This window comes from Cottoperca gobio, chromosome 24 (genome assembly GCF_900634415.1).
Source record: "Cottoperca gobio chromosome 24, fCotGob3.1, whole genome shotgun sequence".
Lineage (NCBI taxonomy): Eukaryota > Metazoa > Chordata > Actinopteri > Perciformes > Bovichtidae > Cottoperca > Cottoperca gobio.
This window is the reverse complement of record NC_041378.1, coordinates 2053767-2067020: the sequence shown is the minus strand read 5'-3', so window position 1 is coordinate 2067020 and position 13254 is coordinate 2053767. Positions and strand designations below refer to the sequence as shown.

The 13254-nt window shown below is 40.2% G+C and overlaps 1 protein-coding gene across 1 annotated transcript; it reads left to right on the top strand.

Moving 5' to 3' along the window:
- The first annotated feature begins 435 nt into the window (after positions 1-435).
- dnajc5ga (DnaJ (Hsp40) homolog, subfamily C, member 5 gamma a) lies at positions 436-12902 on the top strand. Its single transcript, XM_029462849.1, has 5 exons — positions 436-618; positions 9195-9322; positions 10235-10448; positions 10901-11057; positions 12416-12902. The coding sequence occupies exons 2-5, from the start codon at positions 9204-9206 to the stop codon at positions 12595-12597; spliced, it is 672 nt and encodes a 223-aa protein (XP_029318709.1). The 5' UTR covers positions 436-618; positions 9195-9203; the 3' UTR covers positions 12598-12902.
- The last annotated feature ends 352 nt before the right edge of the window (positions 12903-13254 follow it).

The following is a 13254-nucleotide window of genomic DNA, read 5'->3' as shown; positions in this document are numbered from 1 at the left end:
GTTTTAAGGTAATTTAATCACAAATTAATAAAAGATGTGCGTGAGAAGTGGCATCACTGTCTGATTGTTGAACCTTTATGTACAACTAAAAATATAATGCTGAGCCGTTTGAATGTGCAGAGATGGTAAGGTTGGACGAAACAACATATGTTAAAGGACACATGCTCTACCTTATTTGTAATTAACGCTTTAATTCTTAAGTAACATGTTTCCTGCAGGACTCAGTATGTAGCAGCAGCATGCAGTGAGGTGTAGTACTTTCACTAACTTAAAGTATTTGAATCCTTCCTCCACATGTATCATAATGCAAGTATGCCTCTCAATTATTATTTTGGGGATGAAGTGAGCAGAAACACTTTGTTTGGGGGGGTTGGAGGAAACCTTGAAAGCAACATCCTCCCCGTCTTTTATTCTCCAAGGAGGAATCAGCCAATCACAGCGCGTCTTGCAGAGAGAACCACAGAAGAAGAGGCGACCCGGCGGCCACAGCAGGCAGGCTATCACTCATCTGCCACTGGGCTAATATGCGCCTTTAACTGAGAGTTAAGAAATTAAACCGGATGCCTCTATGATCCAGCTAACCTTACAGCGAGATATACAGTGTTCAGTTTGCACAAGGTAAGCCATTTTAGTAGTACTAAATCAGATAGCATGAGGTTAGCTAACCGTGGGTAGCTGTCATGGTCACGTACGCCAAACTCCATTCAAAAATCTGTCATTTTAAGGGGGAGTTGCATCTCAACAAAGGTAGCATAACTTGAGTACTGCGAAACTATTAAAATATTCTAGACGTTTTTTAAGATGCACTTTCAGCTCGGATATGTGTCAAAACACCTTATAAAACCTGTTTTCACAAGTGTAACACTATACAATTGGAGGGCGGTGGCAGGGAACAAAATATGAAAGACTAAGTGAGGATTTGTACTTATGTTCATTCTCCCTTCTAAGCTGAATTGTAGATTATGCAGAAAAAACCCGTCGCCAAAATGTTACAATGTTTATTCTGCACATGTAAGTGAGGACACATTAAATTGGCAAAATATTACATGCAGTTTGGTTCATCTTTGTCTTCACGCTACAGCGGTGTCGGGGCTGCTTCTTGCTAGCAGGTAGCTTAATATAACCGTCTACGAGTGCGATCTGACATTTTTATATTTTTCTTGCATCTTGCATCTAATAAAACACTTTTCTTCCGGTGAAATGTTTGAAGTATAACATGTAGTTTAGCTATAAGATAGCTGCCTGTCAACACCGGGGTCAGCGTGTCTGTTTACTTGGATGAATAAGAATAATGCATGACAGATAAGGAGGATTAAGTGAAAATTGTACAAATGTTCCCTGCAACATGTATTTATGAATGACTGGGTGTAACATAGAAAGTAGTTCTCCATGTGCACAGGGAGATTAGCAAAGGATTAGGGCTCCACAAGGACAAACAGACGACAATCACGCGGCATTCCTTCTTCCGTCATGCCGGACAGAAACACCTCCCTTTACATAATAACTTTATCAACCTGGGAAGTTTTATTGTGTTACATGGAGATAAAGACTAAAGTAATGTCACATCTAAACTCAGAAAACAAGGGAGGGAAACCACAATTAAGGTTCTAACCTGCAAGCAGTGGTGGAAGTACTTAAACCTTATAATATGAATAATAACAATTAATAATAATCATTATTTGCATTGCACATTTTCATGCAATTAAAGCTGAGTGGGCTATAATAAGGACGTTATTTACATGCTCCACATGCAAAAAGGTGTTTATATAAAACAGGTATAGCATTTCATAATTAATTTAAATTAAGACCCACTTGATGAGATAAAAATAAAGTAAAAACATTTAATTTAATGCATTTTTTAAAAGAAGTGCAGCAAATTAAAAGCTTGAGTGTAGAAATATCTATTACAAATAAAAGTCCTGTATTTAAAATGTTACTGAAGTATAAGCATCAAAATATACTTAAAGTACTCATCATGCAGAACTTGCCAATTTCAAAATCATGTATATTATTGTATTATAATTAGTCTGCATTATGTTGGTTTTAATTACTTTATATGCTGCTGGGTAGCCTAATCTATAAAAATACATATTTTACTAGTAATACAAGTAACTTGTAACTAAATGCATCTCATAAAAGTATAATAATACTTTATTCAAGCTCAGGTTTGAACATTTTCTTTGATTCACATCCATTACAATCACTGAAGACGCACATTTAATCTGGGATTAAGCTGCATATTTAATTTTAGGATCGAGTTGTGCACAAAGGAGTGCTTCAGTCTAACTTTATTAACTCATCTAATCCTGTATCTACGATTTTGATGGTAACAATTTCACAAGTTTCCTCTCTTGCATGTTGTATTTGTGCATTCAAACCAGATCTAATGACCTAATTATGTCAATCAAGACTTTTCATGTGCTGCCAGACCGATCATTTAGGTTATTAATGACACCCTGCTATAAATCAGGGGTTTCCTGCTTTGCATCATACAGTAAAGAATAGAATAAAATAGCTCCGTAAATCAGAGGGCCAATTTAGGGGTTCTGTTTCCTCAAATGTACGATCCTGCCCCGTAACATGTATAGAAATATAACATCCTGCAGTCAGTGATACGTTTTATTTACAGCATGTTTTCAGCATGCCGATACACTGCTGTGGGTTAAACCTGTGTTTCTGATGTCGTAATGAGCCCGAAGCCTTTTCTGCAGACAGCTGTTACCCCCCCCCCCCCCCCACACACACACACACACACACACACACACACACACACACACACACACACACACACACACACACACACACGTGCAGATTGAATGCAATGAGATCAAGAGTGGTGCTCTTCTTAATGTCGACTTCCCACCTTGGACCATACACAGATGCAGCATTACAGTTGTGATGTCATGTTGGGGTTAGAGTCTGCGAGTGATGGAGGCAGGATTTGCTCGTGGCCTGAGCGTGAACTCCTTTACGTCTCCTCCGTTTTGCACACTAAAGCTCATATTTCCTGCATATTTGACAGTTTTGCTTGTAAGTTTAAGCTTTTCTTTGTGCACGGTGTAAACTGTCTGGCGAAGTTATATATAGTTATATGGATGTATTTGCTTGGCTGTTGTGATGACATCGTTAACATGTCACACACCTTTTTAATGGCTATTTTTAACAACAGAGAGATGTATTTGAGGAGTGACAGCGTTCGTCTATCTTAAGAGGAGCTGAGAAATATTCAGTCCTCACATGATTTTCCTCAGTTGTGGATTTTGACAAGCAGCTTTGTCTCGAGCAGCAAACACAGAACTCTTTAATGTTCTGTTCTTAGAATAGCCTTTTCTTTTTAATATGGACCTGAGTGGTAGAATCACTCGTTCTGTGTCTTTGTCGACCACAAATATGTTTCTGCTGCTTGATATCGGTTTGAAATGCTCTATAAAATATTTCTCGTTGCTAATGGACGTCTTTTATTTTTAATAGTGATTCTGATAAAGGGGCTAAATGTTGCACTCGTGTTGTTCATTGTTCTACGTGTGTTTGTGACTACGTTCCTCTTTGTAATGCAGTTTGTTACATACTTTTACATTTTTAAATGTTTATACAGAAATCCTGATTTAATTGCAAACCATTTCATTTTCATATCTCATCGGTCCTGTTAGCGTGATAAATGAGCACCATTTGCACGCACGGAGCAGTCCTGCACCACGACCACTGCGGTTGGCTAATTAACCGAATAGATCTGGCTCAGAAATACTCCATCGATCGCTCCGCTGAGCTGCAGGGCGGCAGATTGATCAGTGCGGACATTTTATTGCCCGGTGGTCTTGAAGGTTTAAAAAAACGAAGGCCTGTTCTAGTGAAGCGCTTCCTGACAGACTGCTGCCCCACGCTTTGTGCAGCATGTTGGGACATTTTGGAGTATTTACATCAGCTTTCTTGGCTTCAGCGGGCACGCCATCTGGGCCTGCAGAGTGCCCAACGCTCAGAAAGATAACGGACTTTTTTATTTATTTTTATATCTCCTCTTTCGCAGAGTTTATTCAAATCAAGAGGCTGATTATGAATTTTAGTTTCTTCTGCACTTCTTTGTACAAGCTGCTCGCAACTAAAGTCGTTTTGTTTGTCGTGTACGGTCCACAGCGCACGATGCTTTTGTAGGATAATTGATTTAAATCACACTTTTAGTGTAGCTGCAACTATTATTGTCATTATCGATCCATCTGCACAATATATTCTCTATTAATCAATCGATTCAGTGATATAATAGTGTGTGTGTGTGTGTGTGTGTGTCTGTGTGTGTGTGTGTGTGTGTGTGTGCTTTTATCCTAAAAAAAACAACATTTTCAGAACAAAGGCTTGAATAAATTAAAATAATTCAGCCTCTTGTGTATATTCACAGAATAATTTGCACCCTATTTATTTTTAATCTTTAATTTAAAAATATTTGTTATTTTTCAAAATGTTGATAATATTTAATATTCTGTAAAAATAAATTAAAAAAACTGCAAAATCATTGACTTTTAAAGCTGCTAGTTATCAAAAAATTGTTTTAAATTCCAGTTCTTTCAAATGCATGGAAGCCGTGTGAAGCTTACTTTTTGAATTTAGTTGGATTAGAGACAAAAGAAGCTGCTTTCTGCAGCGCTGCAGGACTTTCTGTGTTTATCAGCTATCTGACCACAAGAGAATGTTTGAGAAGTTTCTTCTGAAAGACGGCATCAGGACGGGGATCTTTCTTTTGGCAAATTAAAAATAGTTTGGACGTAACAATGTGGAGCACTGTTGTGTGCGACTGCTGACAACAGTTGGAGGATTTACAATGAAATCTGAAGAACGAAATGGACCAAGTTCATGTTGGAAGTTAAACGAGTGGACTGTTGATAAATACACTTGCTTTGATTAGTTCTTCCCAAACACCGTTCGACCCCTGACGACCCGTTAACGATATCACGTTTCGGGCTGATCGTTGTGTGTTTGTCCGCAGGATTACGGAAAAACTACCGGCTCGATTTTCATAACACTTGGTGGAAGTGTGTAGCGTGGTCCACGGAACAACATGTACCATTTTGGAGTGGATCAAATCAAATGTATTTATACAGCCCAATATCACAAATTATACATGTCTCAGTGTTTACAGACTGTACAGGATACAACACCCTCTGTCCTTAGACCCTCTGTCCTCAGACCCTCTGTCCTTAGACTCTCTGTCCTCAGACCCTCTGTCCTTAGACCCTCTGTCCTTACACCCTCTGTCCTCAGACTCTCTGTCCTTAGACCCTCTGTCCTTAGACCCTCTGTCCTTAGACCCTCTGTCCTTAGACCCTCTGTCCTCAGACCCTCTGTCCTTAGACTCTCTGTCCTCAGACCCTCTGTTCTTAGACCCTCTGTCCTTAGACCCTCTGTCCTTAGACCCTCTGTCCTCAGACCCTCTGTCCTTAGACTCTCTGTCCTCAGACCCTCTGTCCTTAGACCCTCTGTCCTTACACCCTCTGTCCTCAGACTCTCTGTCCTTAGACCCTCTGTCCTTACACCCTCTGTCCTCAGACTCTCTGTCCTTAGACTCTCTGTCCTCAGACCCTCTGTCCTTAGACCCTCTGTCCTTACACCCTCTGTCCTCAGACTCTCTGTCCTTAGACCCTCTGTCCTTAGACCCTCTGTCCTTAGACCCTCTGTCCTCAGCCCCTCTGTCCTTAGACCCTCTGTCCTTAGACCCTCTGTCCTTAGACCCTCTGTCCTTAGACCCTCTGTCCTCAGACCCTCTGTCCTTAGACTCTCTGTCCTCAGACCCTCTGTCCTTAGACCCTCTGTCCTTACACCCTCTGTCCTCAGCCCCTCTGTCCTTAGACCCTCTGTCCTTAGACCCTCTGTCCTCAGCCCCTCTGTCCTTAGACCCTCTGTCCTTAGACCCTCTGTCCTTAGACCCTCTGTCCTTACACCCTCTGTCCTTACACCCTCTGTCCTTAGACCCTCTGTCCTCAGACCCTCTGTCCTTAGACTCTCTGTCCTCAGACCCTCTGTCCTCAGCCCCTCTGTCCTTAGACCCTCTGTCCTTAGACCCTCTGTCCTCAGCCCCTCTGTCCTTAGACCCTCTGTCCTCAGACCCTCTGTCCTCAGACCCTCTGTCCTTAGACCCTCTGTCCTTAGACCCTCTGTCCTCAGACCCTCTGTCCTTAGACCCTCTGTCCTCAGACCCTCTGTCCTTAGACCCTCGCATCGCACAAGGAGAAACTTCCTAAAAGAAACCCCATAATTAAAGGGGGAAACATGTTAGAAACCTCAGGGAGAGCAACTGAGGAGGGATCCCTCTCCCAGGACTGACAGACGTGCAATAGATGTCGTGTGTACAGGATAAACAACATAGTACAAATACAACATGTGACAGAAACGATGTGTTGAAAAAGAGAAAGTTTGGATGAATCCAGGAAAATGTCAAAAAGGCTTCCCGGTGTCCAGCAGGACCAGGGCAGCAGGCGCAGCCACGATTCATGATCCTGACGTAAACTTTATCAGTGGCAACCTGCCACATGAGAGACAGACACTCCGGGGATGATGCCCCGGATGATGAGTTAGTAACATACATTTACATAAATGCATACAGATAGAGAGGGAGGGGAGGAGAGAGGGAAGAGAAGGAAGAGAGCAGGGAGGTGTCCCGCGGCAGTCTAAGCCTATAGCAGCATAACTAGGGGCTGATTCAGGGCAAACCTGAGCCAGCCCTAACTATAAGCTTTATCAAAAAGGAAAGTCTTTAGCCTACTCTTAAATGTGGAGAGGGTGTCTGCCTCCCGAACACAAACTGGAAGTTGGTTCCACTGGAGAGGAGCTTGATAGCTGAAGGCTCTGGCTCCCATTGTACTCTTAGAGACTCTAGGAACCACAAGTAACCCTGCAGTCTGGGAGCGTAATGCTCTAGGTGGTTTATAAGGTACTATGAGATCTTTAAGATGCACCAATTATTCTTCTCCTTCGTCACCCACGTGCTGCTGAAACAATTAGTCGATTATAATCAATTAGTTCAGGAAATTCAATACAATTTATATTTTAGATTTTTTTATTTGATAAAAAAAACTTTTTCCAAATTACTTAATTGTTAAATGTTTTTGTTTAATTTGAAATTTAATATCTGTCCAACAAAAAGTCCAAAACACACTCTGAAGACAATCTTTTCACATATTGTAATCGATTTAAAATCTAACAAAAAGAATTGTTGGCTTCAGACTGAAACACAACCCAACTGTTGATGGACATTAACTCTACAAGACACGAACAGATCATTTGGGTTTGGGAGTAAATACAACCAATGAGCTCAAAGAGAGCTAAATGAATGTTTGTTTGTGAAACATCCAAACCCCAAAGTTCACACAGCTCCTTCATCAGCTGAGTAAAGTAAGTCTGCAGGAAAGAATCTTGTCCTGGGTTTCCTGTTCTTCTGTTTCCTACGTTTACGTCTGCTTGAGGCTGAAATGTTAAACGCTCTGAATCCAAAGCACTTCCAGCTCGTTTGTTTTGCTGCTTGCCACATTTTTCTCACTGTTGCCTCGTTTCTCACTGAAAGACATAAATCCTGCCCCTCGAGGGAAACGGCAACATCATGACTAGAAGTAAGGAGAAGTTTAACACCGTGACGTAAACCACAAGAAGTCTAGAATCCACATGTTGTATGTATTGAACTATTTACCTTTTCATATTTTCCCTGTAAACAGCAGTTCAGCCGGTGATTTCACTGAATATTTCTCATGATTCATTGAGTTTTTGTCGCGTCACTGTTGGTCTCAGCCGAGTCGTTCATGGCCTCCCAGTTGTGCAGAGGAGCGCAGAATTTAATGTTTTTTACAGGATCTTTTTAGCGCAAACGGTTTTATTTTTGGAGAAATTAATAATAAAACAATTTAAATAAAATAGAAATATCTCTATTTTAAGATTAGATTTGGTTATTTTTCCTGACAGAAGCTTTCGTCACACATGATTTGTTAAAGGACTGTCGGAAATGTAACAATCCAGCGATAATTTCTGTTTTCACAGTTTCTGCTTTCGATAATTGGTGTAATTTTGACGATTTAAAAAAAGAAAACATGCCTTTCACACCCACCGGTGCACTGTGAGTGTGCAGAGTCCCTCTGTCTGTCTACGCTCTTTCCATCCCATAATGTATCAAACACAGCAATATGGATCTGTGTGTGTGCAGGGCTGTCGAGTAGCCTCAGTCTGACCAGGACGTCGGCCCTCTCCGACACGGTGTAATCTGTAAGATCAGCAGAATGTAATCTTCTTTAGTCACAAAGACGGCATTCTTTGTGCGGCTGAGTATAAGTCTGTGTGTGTGTGTGTGTGTGTGTGTGTGTGTGTGTGTGTGTGTGTGTGTGTGAACAGTAGCCAGAGTTAAACACAATCCCTTCTGTATGTTGTCATTGTGAAGCTATTTCAAGGGAAATCCAAGATACAGAACATTTACTGTAATTATTTTACTCCCAGTTATGAATCGACGGTTATAATTGTATTGTTTTTTATTTACAGCTAAACCCGAGAGGTGTGTTCGTCCCTCTGTGCACCGCATGTCTGCTCGGGTCTCGTTAAGTATATCGGGGAGGCTCTTTTCTCACATCCTAACCTCCGACATTTCCCTCTTCGTCTCCACTCTTTCTCAAGATGTGACAACTCTAACGTCTAGTTGCAGCCGTCACCTTCGAATGAAGTGAAAGGACTGTTTTTGCCACATGGTGTATATTAGAAGTAAAACAATAAAAGGAAATGAATCAGCCACAATTTGAAGAGTTGCTTCTTTAAGCTTCACAAAGAATCTTACAAAAGCACGACTTTAAATATTGTTTGTCAGATGTGCTCAAAGGTTTCTTTGAAATAAGTCATTCAACATGAAAGAAATGTAATTTTCATGTTTTATATCTTAAGTTATGTACGTGAGTGTGCTCAGAAACACTTTAAAAAGTGACATTAGCTTGTTTAGAGCTCGAGAAACAAACAAACATCGGCGCTTGTGATCTGAAACTCTGACGTCTTTTTGATGCTTTTGCCGCCTGAGCAACTTTTCTAAAGTGTCGTTCTATTAATAGATTTGCTCTTTTAGTTCTGTTGCGTTTTTAGTTGGCGGTTAAATCTTCCAACACGGAGATGAAGTGCCGTTTGTCATCTCTTATCCCTCAGCAGCATTTAATAACATGACTTTACTCTTCTTCTCCCGATACCAGAGGTGAGCCATGGCTGAACCCAACCCGTCCCGCCCCCAGAGGAAGATGTCCACCGCCGGGGAGAGCGTGTACAAGGTGTTAGGCCTGGAGAAAGGAGCGACAGCTGAGGACATCAAGAAAGCGTACAGGTGAAGATCTGAAGTATTAGTCTCCTCAGAAGAGATTAGTTTCTCCAGAGGAGGCAGGAGAACCACATTGTAGTTATTACTTCAGGCGTTTCATAAATGTGTGTAATCCTGATTGTGTTATCGTGTTCAGATTAGACTTTATCCACCAGACATATTATTAAAGACTATCTGTGTGTGGAGACAAGCGGGCATCAAGCATATTTATATATTCTATTATTTTCTTTTTCTTTTTTATTATTATTATTTATTTATTTGTATTATTATTATTATTATTATTATTTTCTTTTTTATTATTATTATTATTTATTTAATTGTATTATTATTATTATTATTATTATATTATTATTATTTTCATTATTATTTTCATTATTATTATTATTATTAATAATATTATTTATTTATTTTTATTATTATTATTATTTTCTTTTTAATTATTATTATTATTATTTATTTTTATTATTATTTTCTTTATTATTATTATTATTATTATTTTCTTTTTAATTATTATTATTATTTTTTATTATTATTATTATTATTATTATTAATCAAATAATCGCTTAAAGTGGATTTTCTTTCCACTAAATAAAAAGGTCAAAAATCACAAATTCTTAGTTTAGTCTTTAGTTTTAGTTTATTTGGATCTTTTTCAACTTAAAGAACTCAAATACATATTTTGTACAATTTATACTGGAAATTAAAAACACAATAAAATATATGTATGTTGTGTATTCCTAAAAAATCCCAAACTAAATTCTATAAACACGTTTTTATATTTGTTAATCATTTCATTTTCTGTGTATTACACATTTGTATTTCCTGAGGATGAAAATATCCTGAAGATAAATCGAATCTCTTCAGCACGTTTCCTCTGCGTCACTTGACTTCCTGTCTGCTCGTCTTCTCTCCCGTCAGGAAACTAGCGTTGAAGTACCACCCTGATAAGAACCCCGACAACCCGGAGGCGGCGGAGAAGTTTAAGGAGATCAACAACGCCAACTCCATTTTAAACGATGAGACCAAGAGGAAGATCTATAACGAGTACGGCTCCATGGGCCTCTACGTGTCCGAGCAGTTCGGAGAGGAGAGCGTCAAATACTACTTCCTCATGTCCAAATGGTGGTTCAAGGTGTGTGTGTGTGTGTGTGTGTGTGTGTGTGTGTGTGTGTGTGTGTGTGTGTGTGTGTGTGTGTGTGTGTGTGTGTGTGTGTGTGTGTGTGTGTGTGTGTGTGTGTTGCAAAGTAAACATTTATTGAAAAAGTGTTTTAAATGTTTTAATCAATGTAACAGCTGATTCCAAACGTTCAAACAATAGTGTATGTGCCTGTGGTTAACACGTCACGTCACACCTGTACGGTGCTTCTGTTCCTGTCCTCTACATTTGTTCTGCTGAATTATAAAGTGAAGAATGTCTTGTGTTAGAATCCGATGAATACATTTTAAAATAGGACAAACGTTCATTACTCTTATAAATACACATGTGCGTGACTCCCGACTGTTCCAGGACGGTTTACTGGACATCAGCATTAAAGGAACTGAACAACACACAGCGACAGTAACACATGCCGTTGGTTCCTGCAGGGTCTGGTGCTGTGCTGCACAATGTTCACCTGCTGCTGCTGCTGCTGCTGCTGCTGTTTCTGCTGCGGGAAGTGTAAACCACCTGACGATGACGAGAACTACCAGTACGTCAACCCCGAAGACCTGGAGGCTCAGATCAAAGCCGAGCAGGACGGAGGTGAGACGGCGTTCACGTAGTCATGTTGATTATTACTGACACACTCTTGTGTTTGGTTGTTTTAATAACACATTGGATCATAGAAGCATGAGGTCCTATAACTGTAGTGGATTTAATGCACTTTATACTCTGAACTATTATTACTACAGTTAACTTTATTCTTTATTCTGAATCATCTGTAAACTTTTATTTTGTGTGAATTATTGAGCTCAGATGTAAATTCTGATAAATGTGCTGCTTTGTTCCTCCACAGAAATGAACTAAAAGTGTACACACACACATGCACACATGCACACGCACACACACTTGCTCACACACGTGCACACACATGCACACACACACGCATGCACACACGAATGCACACGCACACATGTATGCACACACATGCACACACACTTGCTTACACACATGCACACATGCATGCACACACATGCATGCACACACACGCATGCATGCACACACACATGCACACACATGCTCAAACACATGCACACACACTTGCTCACACACGTGCACACACTCTTGCTCACACACATCAGAATCACAATTTGGTTTATTGCCGAGCAGGTTTCCACACAACGAAAAATATGTACAGTATATCTTAAGTAAAAGTGGAGGAGCTGTGCACACACACTTGCTTACACACATGCACACATGCATGCACACACACACATGCATGCACACACACATGCACACACATGCTCACACACACATGCACACACACATGCTCACATGCACACTCACATGCACACTCACATGCACACACACATGCTCACATGCACACACACATGCACACACACATGCAGTGTGGGGATTGTTTCTTTAACTTCAGGCCATTTGGAGATGTTTCTGCAGCTCGAGTAAAGAAAAGGACAAATGTTTATACTTCTCGCTTTTTAGGATTTAAAACTACTTTAATGTTTCCTTCAGTTTGAGAATGTATCTTAGCCTTTGGGGCTTTCAGCATTAATTTTAATAGGAATTTACTCATTTAGTGTAAAACTGTTGGTGCACATTGTGGCACTTCTCTATCTCCATACGGGATATCGGGGATTGTGGAATAGTAAACACATGTTTAGTATTTATGGCTTCCCTCTGCACGTGGAGAATGTAACGTGTGATTGGATGCAGACTGACAGACACTCCCTTTTTTAAAGATGGCTTCTTATCGTCACAAACTGTATTTCTGCAGAGTGCAGGAGTTTGTTTGCAACCTTTGATGTCGTCGTCGCTCTCCTACGCACCCGTCTCATGAAACAGATGTGCAAAGTCAACTTTTTTCTGTCCCGTCACCAGTGAATGTAACATGCTCTCACGCTGCAGGATTCCTGTTTTCATGCTCCCCCCCCACACAACAGGTTACACAGTAATCATAGGCCAGCCCAAATCTAATGTGGGTCCAGAAAGCCCAGAAGGCCAGAGTCAGCCCATCCCCCTGCCGCTGCCGCTGCCGCTGCCTCCACCTGAGTCCAAGTCTCCAACCTCCCCGAGTCCAGCAGGGGAAGAAAACCCCGGGGAGACCCTGCCAGAGTCGAAGTGACTCGTAAGAGCCGCCTCGTCTAACTTGTGTGTCACGTCGTCGTTGTCTTCATCCGTACTGTTTTGCTTGTCAGCTGCTTGTCTGGCTGCACGTGGCTCATCGCTGCTGCTTCACTCATCCATAACAAAACCCTCGATGTCCGATCATCACTGTAACGTTCACCAAGTCGTCATGTGCATGCGTGATGGTCCCATGTGCTTGTTGTCAGTGTTGTATTCAGTCAATGTACCGCTTGCTTGAAATTGCCGCCAGAAAAAGAAGCGTTGCAGAATTAATTACTGCAGCTTCAACCAGCATCGTGTACTTACTGCTTGTGTTTTCATCCTGAAGGTAGAACCCTGAAGATAATTATATTATTTATTGTATTCGTTGTCTTTGCTTTTTGTATAACATATATAAATATATATTATATATATATATATATATATATATATATATATATATATATATATAATATATATATATATATATATCAATTATATATATACTTTATAAATATCTATTTTATCTCTATATTTATTTTAATCTCTTTATCCTATATATTTATCTCTTTTTTCTTCTTTATATTATCTCTCTTTCTTTACTCTCCATCTCTCTCTCTCTCTTTTTTCTCTACTCTCTATTCTCTCTCTCTTTCTCATACCTCTCTGTCTCTCT